At 47.8% G+C, this 9,144-nt stretch overlaps 2 protein-coding genes across 2 annotated transcripts; both read right to left on the bottom strand.

Moving 5' to 3' along the window:
* Positions 1-2,448: 2,448 nt before the first annotated feature.
* Positions 2,449-3,693, bottom strand: LOC147649756 (endogenous retrovirus group K member 5 Gag polyprotein-like). Its single transcript, XM_086858239.1, has one exon. It carries the CDS (start codon positions 3,691-3,693, stop codon positions 2,449-2,451), a length of 1,245 nt encoding a protein of 414 aa, XP_086714365.1.
* Positions 3,694-3,876: 183 nt separating this feature from the next.
* On the bottom strand, positions 3,877-7,774 carry LOC147649755 (uncharacterized). The gene is given in 2 exon segments (XM_086858238.1): positions 3,877-6,001; positions 6,004-7,774. Coding segments are annotated over 2 exon segments (1,962 nt in total). The 5' UTR covers positions 7,679-7,774; the 3' UTR covers positions 3,877-5,714.
* Positions 7,775-9,144: the final 1,370 nt, after the last annotated feature.

Raw genomic sequence — 9,144 nt, 5'->3', positions numbered from 1 at the left:
TCCTTGGCTTCTGCTATTTTGTCATCAACTACATTCATTACTAATCTATCTGCCCTTGCATTTCCTTCTCCTAATCCTACATCCCACTTGTGGCTTCGAATGTGAATAACACAATAGGGTTCTGTTCTAGCCCTCACAGCCCGTTTTAGTTGCAACAACAATTCATATAGTCTTTTGTTCTGGACTTCCTTGACTGCTGCATCTTCTATTCTTTGTCCTACCCCTGCTACATAGTAAGAATCTGTGACTACATTTAAAGGCCTTTGTAGTTTACTTAATGCTCACACAACGGCAAGAAGTTCTAATGTTTGCAGACTGTCTTCTGGAGCCGCTTCAATCAGGTGATGTTTCCATTGGGATCCTTCCTTCCAGGTTATGGCTGCTTTCCTTGACTTTTTCCCGGCATCTGTGAAGACCGTAACGGCTTCTGGTATAGGCTGGTCTGACCGCAACGGTTTTGCAACCCAGTCCCAATCTTTTAACCATAGGAAATGTCGTGGTATTAAAGGTCCTGTACAAACAGATGCTCCTGATCCCAGCAACGCTGTCTGTAACTCCTCCGAATTATGCAGGTACCAGTCTAGGTCTTTGTTTTTTATAGGTATGTAAATTGTTGTAGGTTCAGTTCCAGTAATTTCTATTATCCTGGTACAGCCTTTACATAACAGGGTGGCCATCTGTTCAATTTTTGTACTTATTGTCCTTTTTGCTTGTAGTGGTGGGGATAGCCATTCCAGGACCCTCATTTCCCCCGCTTTTTTCTGCAATTGTGTAAGAGCACCGAGAAGATGTTCTGAGGTATTCCATAGAGTAAGGTCAATGGGCAAGTCAATATCGCGACGGGAAACAAAACCTACTTCTATACACTGGAGAATATCTTTGATTGCTTTGTTCTGTTGAGGGGAAATCGTGACAGGCGAACTGGGATCTGTTCCCTTCAACAGTGGGCGAAGGCAGTTTAGTAAGGTGTTTGGGATGCCAACTATGGGTTTCAACCACTGAAGATCACCAAGTAGGCGTTGCGCGTCATTTAAAGTGACAATTTTTGTTGAGAGCTGCAGTTTTTGTGGACGCACAATTTGATTGGTAATAGTCCATCCCAGGTACTTCCAAGGTGCGGTCTGTTGTATTTTTTCTGGAGCAACCACAAGAGATGCTTTTGCCAATGTAGTTTGGATCTCTCTCAATTGATCAGAAGTGAATTGGGGCTTTTGAGCAAAAAGAATATCATCCATGTAATGATAAATTATGGTCTCAGGCCACTTTTGCCTCAAAGGCTGTAGAGCTGCATCGACATATAGTTGACACAAGGTAGGGGAGTTACGCATGCCCTGAGGCAATACTGTCCATTCAAATCGCTTATCAGGTTCCCCTCTGTTAATTGCAGGCAAGGTAAAGGCAAATCGCTTTGTATCTTGTGGGTGGAGGGCGATAGTGAAAAAACAGTCCTTTAAATCGATGATCAGAAGGGCCCAATGTTGTGGGAGCATAGCTGGATTCGGAAGAACTGGTTGCAATGCTCCCATAGCTTCCATTTGATCATTTACTGCTCTCAAGTCATGCAAAAGACGATACTTTCCAGATTTCTTCTTAATCACAAATATAGGAGTATTCCATGGGCTAGTAGACAATTTTAGATGACCTTGTTGAAATTGTTCTCTGACTAGTTGATGTGCTTGCAACAAACTTTCCCTTTTTAGAGGCCATTGCTTAACCACCACTGGTTTGTCGGTTGTCCAGGTAAGTGGAATAGGGAAAGTCCAAGCAATGGCAATTACTCCAAAGGATGCTCATTAGATAGAACAACTCCAAGCTGGACTAAAATGTCCCTTCCTATTAAACACTGTACTGTTGGAGGTAAAGGGACAACCGACAACACAGCCACTAATGTTTGCCCATCTATGATCACTTGTATAGGGGGTGTTCTTTTAGCTAGCGTGTATCCCCCGACTCCGGTCACTGTATCCATGGTTTGTCTGGATGGCCAACTGCTAGGCCAATACTCCGGAGATACTATGCTGGTGTCTGCTCCCGTGTCCAACAAGCCCCAAAGTTCTACTGATTGTTCAGCATATTTCAATGTTATTTTCTTTTTTGGTCTGCTGTTTAAGTCCATTGTGAGCATGGCTATCCCTGATGATCCAAATCCTTGATTATTCCGAGGGCCTTGCATCAATGTTTGAATGCCTTTGGTTGTTTGTGGCAGTGGTATAAATTGGGCAATGCGTTGACCGGCTTCAACAGTAATTGGAGGGTAGAGCGTATATGCCATAATTTGTATCTCTCCGGTATAGTCCGCATCTATGACTCCAGGTAAAACAAATAGGCCCATCACAGAAATTGAGGAGCGCCCCAATAAAAGTCCTCCATATACTTGTCCCCTAATCTTTATTGGGCCGTAAACTCCCGTAGGAATTCGAACAGGGTGTGTTGTCATCAGCGTTGTTTTCACTGCTGCTGCCAAGTCAAGTCCCAAGCTCCCGGCAGTGGCTGGTTGTAGACACGAGGTGGCGCTGACGTCGCGGCAGCAACTTGTGTCTGAGCGCGGCCGCCATTCGCGCTCCGCCGTGAGTTTCCCGAACGCCGGCGGCAGGCAGAAGAGTTGTGCGTATTGCTTTGACAATTTTGGCACCAGACCCCAGTCGCGCGGCATTGTCGCCTCATGTGCCCTCCTCCTCCACAGCGGTAGCATTTCATGGAAGGGGGCTTCTGGGTCGCAGCCGCGGTTGCCGCTGCTGGAGCGCGGAGCGGAGCAAGAGCAGCTAACACTTGTGTCTGTGTACTTTCTGCCTGTTTCTGTAACCCCTCTCCTAATGCTTTAATGGCATTCACTAGGAATGCTTGTTGCCCTGTTGGTTGTAATGCCATTCTTTCCAAGGCTTCCTCAATCGTCCAATTAGCCCCCAGGGTCGACAGAACTCTTTTAGTAGTCTCGTTACTATTCTGCAAGGCACACTGTTTAAGCAAAGCCCCTCGCATATACTCAGGGACCCCTGCTCGTTCTATAGCGGTAGCAGCCTTATCAACAAAGTCTCCAAAAGACTCCTCTCTCCCTTGTTTGATTCCCATATACATGGGAATACCTGAGCTATCTTTCACCTGACTGATAGCAACTCTAACCAGACGCATAGCTTCCCTAACTTTGTCTGGTGCAGAAATCATCTGAGCCTCGGTTCTTCTATAATTTCCTAATCCCATCATCTCTTCCACTGTAATTCCCTGTAACGGATCACCGGGTCCTCTTTGAACTCCAACCGACTCTTGAACTAAAGCTTGCCAATGTGCATTAAACAGCAGCTGCTGATGTTGAGTAAACATCAGTTTCACAATGCTTCTACAGTCATTGACAGTTAGCAAATGCGTGTCAAATATGTAGTCTATCATTTGTTTAGCTGGTTCACTCTTAAATCCAAATTGACTCACTGTCTGTCGCAGCTGAGCTAACAACTTCCAATCAAGAGGTGTATAGGTCCCTAACTGAACAGCTTGTCCTTGTTGGTTTACCCCCGGGGTGTAAACTACAGGCAGAGCCCACGTCTTTGCCGCCTCCACGGTGACTTCATCCCCACTCTCTAGCCCATGCTTAGCCAATGCGTTCCATGCTTCTCCCCTCTGTCTAGCCATTTCCTCCCACAGGTCACTCTCTGCCCCAGGGACAGGATCTGGCTCTGGCGGAGATTGTGAACTACGCATTCCAGGCTTAACAGATTGGGCTGAAGGGTCCTTAATATCAGAGGTGGCTACGACAGGCACTTCAACGTCCTCTGTGGACTCATTGAGAGGGGGTGCCGAGGGCCAAGCACAATCATCTGTGCCCAAACTGCTAGAAGCAGGTATAATTACTTGGGAGACACTTGGTGCTAAAGGTTCATGATCTCCATACTGTGCATTCCTTTTATAGGCTTCTACTGCTTGCTGAGCCGCTCTTTTTTCTGCCTGATGTTTCAACAGAGTATTATGCACAACTCGCCAAATTTTTCCTAACTTTATTGCTGTTTTATCTTCTTCTAAGACTGCTTCACACAACACATCTCCTAACTTACGCCACTCACTCAATTCATGTACCGTGTGCGGGTTGGAAAAACAACCCTTCGCGTGACCCCATGCTAGCAATCCCGGTACGTCTTTTCTAGGATTTATGTCTCTAACCCCTAGCTTATCTAATAACCCCAAAAATAAATCATATGCTGCTTGCCTGTCCATTTTTGTCGTCAGCGCTGTTGCACCTCTCCGGCTCCGGCAGCACGTATGGCTCAAGACCACCGATGTAGTCCTTGAGGGTGCTTTCCCTTCGTCGTTTAGCACCGACCCGGGTGCCTCGGGTCCCAACACTACTTCACCGACCGTGGCGTGTTCTCTCCCCCGCTTTCTTCTCAGCAGGGGGTCGTCGTCGGGGTCACCATTTGTCGGAGAAGGGAGACGCAGACACCAGGTGGTCGTCAAGCAAATATCCTTTATTGATCATTACACTCGTGTTTAAATACATGATTTAATTAGCTCATACATATTGCAAAAGTATAGCTCATCATTGGTTATTCTGCTATCTACATTACTGCAGTACATAGCTATGTGCTTCTGCATTCTTGCGGTTACCAGACCGTCCCTGGTTCTTCTTTCTCGTTCTGTCTACCACATTCTTGTTCTCCTCCCCATATCTCAAGGGCAATCCGTCCTTGAGACTGCCTCTGCACTAGTGGTGTTTTATCTCTAGCAAGTTTGTACAGTCATGGCCTTTCTCGCTTAACCATTCTGCCACAAAAGTCTCCACAGTCATCTATGTACTGTAGATGTTCTGGAGCCTCACCCTTTTCCAGACCAGCCTGGATCAGTCCATGGCAGATGGTGGGGCTGTGCTTCCACCCCTGGGGCAGTCGGTTCCAGGTGTACTGCACTCCCCTCCACGTGAAGGCAAACTGAGGCCTGCATTCTGCTGCCAGGGGAATGGAGAAAAATGCATTAGCAATATCAATTGTGGCGTACCACTTTGCTGCCTTGGACTCCAGCTCGTACTGGAGCTCCAGCATGTCCGGCACGGCAGCGCTCAGTGGTGGAGTCACTTCATTCAATGCACGATAGTCCACAGTCAATCTCCATTCTCCTTCAGATTTACGCACAGGCCAAATGGGGCTGTTGAAGGGTGAGTGGGTTTTGCTGACCACCCCTTGGCTCTCTAGCTCTCTGATCATCTTGTGGATGGGGATCACAGCATCTCGAGTTGTTCTATATTGTCGGCGGTGCACCGTTGAGGTGGCAATTGGTGCTTGTTGTCCTTTCACCTTCAGAAGTCCTACTGTAGATGGATTCTCAGACAGTCCAGGCAAGGTGTTCAGTTGCTGGACGCCTTCTGTCTCCACAGCTGCTGTTCCAAATGCCCACCTGAATCCTTTTGGGTCTTTGAAATATCCACTTCGGAGGTAGTCTATGCCCAAAATGCATGGAGCCTCTGGGCCTGTCACAATAGGGTGCTTCTTCCATTCATTTCCAGTCAGGCTCACGTCTGCTTCCACCAAGGTAAAATCCTGTGATCCCCCTGTCACGCCAGCAATAGAAACAGATTCTGCCCCTACGTGTCTTGATGGGATTAGGGTGCACTGTGCACCAGTGTCAACCAAAGCCTCATATCGTTGTGGTTCTGATGTGCCAGGCCAACGAATCCACACAGTCCAAAAAACACGATTTTCCCTAGCCTCTACCTGGCTAGAGGCAGGGCCCCTCTAAGCCTGGTTATCCTTTCCTTTGGTATATGACTTGGATGTTCCTTCAAGGGGGTCAGACATGTCATCATCATCATACCTGGCAGTTCGGCTACGTGCAACTGGAGCTGCTTCCCTTTTGGTGGAACTTCCTTTGTGACTCTTCTCCTCCTTCAGTTCACGCACCTGTTGTGCCAGAGCTGCAGTAGATTTCCCATCCCATCTCCTCATGTTTTCTCCGCAATCACGCAGGAAGAACCACAGCTCAGCTCGTGGGGTATACCTTCTCTCCCGATCTGGGGAACGTGTTGAGTGCCAGGACCTCTGATCTGTACTGCTGAGATTTGGAGAAGGTCCTCTTTAATCTCATCTCTAAGTTTCTTGTGATTCTCCTCTATCTTATCTTCTAATCTCTGCAGACGTGTTTCCACAGCTGCGATTCTTGCATGTGTGGGGCCATGCACGGCATCTGCGTATGCTCGAAGCTTCTTCGCCATATCCAGCACGGTCTCCTCCCTTTCATCCCGTTTCATCATTGCTAACGCAGATGCATATTCTTGTGGCCCAAGTCATATCAATTTTCGCCACATCACGGATGTACACGGCACCAAGTCTGGATTCTTAGTTGGTATGTCGTCTGAAAAAACACTCTCTGCCACTGCCATTTCTCTCAGTCGTTGGATCCCTTGTTCGATGGTTTTCCATTGTGTTTGCTGCATGTAAAGATCATCTACACAGAGATGTCTTTGGGCTACACTTTCAAGGACCTGTGCCCAGAGACTGCGAGGGTTAGCGCCCCTCATCATCCCCTGGTCAATAACTGGATCGTGTGACAGGGATCCCAGATGCCTCGCTTCAGTGCCATCCAGAACTGTAGCTTCACCTGCGGCATCCCACAGACGGACTAACCAAGTAATTATAGATTCATCAGGTTGTCGAGTGTAGTCCTTCCTTAGGCCACGAAGATCTTTCAGGGAAAAGGACTCAATATTAGCCTCTGATCTTGTGCCAGTTGCTTTGACTCTTGGTTTTGTGTCAGGAGGCGTTGAGGGTCCTTCTCCTGCGTCATCATCATCATCATTCACTGGTCGATCGGTTTTGTCTGTGCACTTTCCACTTCTTGTGCTAGTAGCAACAGCCATGGGTTGAGGCTTACTGTCTGGTTTAGCTACCACCTTTGTAACTGGGAGGTTGGCTGCAGCCTGAGTAATTGGGGTAACTGTTGATTTCTCTCCCTGTCCCCTTTCTCCTGTCTGCTGCTCTACAGTATCCAGCAATGTGCGATAAGCATATGCCAGGGCCCAGCTTACTGCAATGATCTTTTTCTCTTTGGAATTATCCTGACACTTCTCTTTCAGGCATCTCCCCACCTCAGCTGGATTCAGAATTTGCTCATGTGGAAAGTCCCAACTTACAGGGTCAGAAAATTCCTTCAGGATTTGGCCCATATCCTCCCATTCTCCACCCCACTCAGGATTTTCCATGCCTGGTTCTGGGGTCTCATCAGTCCCTCTAGAAATCTCAGCCCTCATTCTAGAGAGGCTGAAGACTGTATAGAGGAAACTTACCAGATTAAATGCCAGAAAGATGGTCTCCTTAACATTTAGGGGAAACTGAATACTCTCCAATAGTGATGTAACCAATTCAGAGGAGAAGAAGGAAAGGAAAGGTTGAAAAGCCTCATTCCCTACTCCTCCTCTAACAAACTGGGTGCATAACCATACCCATGAATCCTTTATATTTGGAACAGACTGCAGCACTTGAAGAAACTTCTTAGAAATCATAATCACTAGGCCCAGCCCAATAGCTATTCTAATCCGTGCCCCTCTACTGTAAAAGCTATGTGTTAGGGACAATACCGGGGCTAGTTGCGGATAAGAAAATAAACCAAGGGACCATAAAGGTATTAAAACCTCAAAAAAGCCTAGCGACCAGAAACACATGAAGGCCTGCACCCCAAAAGACATTATTAATTCAAGCAGCATGGCTGGATGGCTAGGGACTGCTTTATCTTATCACAATACAAAGTAATTGCTACTTCAGTACAATCAGAACAGGGTTTTTCCACTCTCTCGTGCCACGCGCTGAGCGCCAATGAATGTATTTGTCCTGGTTTAGGGCAAATTTGGGAGAAAACCTCCAGTGGGGCTCCCCCCAGGGAAGCAAACCCATGTGGCCCTTTTCCTCCCACCCCCCAACTGGTTCGGGAAGAGATTGCTCTGAGAGAAGTGGAAAAAAACCTGTTCATTTCACAGGCACAACACTACCCAGCACAAAAGTGAATGATATCAAATTACAAAACCTCTCGCCCTTCAGAAGAGATGATGAACTTCAGAGGGTCTCTTTCCTGGGGGTGTTCGCTCTGTTATCAGTCCCTCTGGCGCTGGAAAATGCCGCTGCCCAGGCTAGGCTCCCGGTAGTCCATGGGTGCAAGCTCCCGGTGCTCCCCCGAGTCCCCAGTCCAGAGCAAGTTCGATTCGTTTCAGAAAAAGGGAAAGAAAACAGTCCAGGAAGACCTCTCTGCTCCAGCTAGCTGGAAAGCCAAGGCGATCTGTGTCTTGTTGTCTGTCTGTGCTGTAGTCAAAACTCCTGATGCGGGGGGGGAGCAAGTACAGTCTGATAACAGACTTGGTGCTTCTTTTCCACTCACTTTTACTCTCAGATGGAATTTTAAGAATACAGAACCTGTGTCTGAGTTAGGTGGACGAATGGGGATACAATTTAACATCATAATCAACCCAGAACAGTCTTTGGATCAAGGGAATGTTGGAGGTGGAATCCAAATTTTGGCCATGGATGCCTGGAGAAGCAGGACAGTTCTTTCCCACAGGAAGGAACTCACAGTGCCTTCCCCAGTGTTTCAGTAGCAGATGAGAAGAGACCCTCAACATGTCAAGGTCAGTTGGACCAGTCAGGTGGCCCCTGGGAGGCCAAAGCAGCCAGACCTGTTCTGTGTTCCCTTGATTTTATGGGGCCCCACAGAGTCACAACGGACCCTTACTTCAATGGGGCCCTGCAGTGTCATAATGGTGCTGTGATTCCATGGGATCCAGCAGTGTCATAGTGGAGCACTGATTATAAGAAGACCTGCAGTGTCACAGTGGACTCTTGATTCCATGGAGTTGTCACAATGGCCTCAGGATCCATCAGGCCCTGCAGTGTCACAATGGTCCCAGCGATTCCATGTGGCCTTGCAGTGTCACAATGGTCTCTGTGGTCCCACAGGCCCCTCAATGTCACGTGACTCCTCTGTTCCATGAAGCCTGAAATGTCACAATGGACCTCGGCGATTTGCAGTGTCACAAAGGTCTCCTTTGGCTCCACAGTGTCACCATGGACCACTGATTACAGGAGGCCCCTCAATGTCACAATGGACCTTTGGTTCCGTGTAGCCCTGCAGTGTCACAAAGGCCTCTTGGTTTCACGAGGCCCCACAGTATCCCAATGGTCC

This window comes from Cyanistes caeruleus, chromosome 20 (assembly GCF_971803275.1).
Source record: "Cyanistes caeruleus chromosome 20, bCyaCae1.hap1.1, whole genome shotgun sequence".
NCBI lineage: Eukaryota > Metazoa > Chordata > Aves > Passeriformes > Paridae > Cyanistes > Cyanistes caeruleus.
Note: the sequence above shows the minus strand (reverse complement) of the source record. Positions and strands in the feature narration are given on the sequence as shown.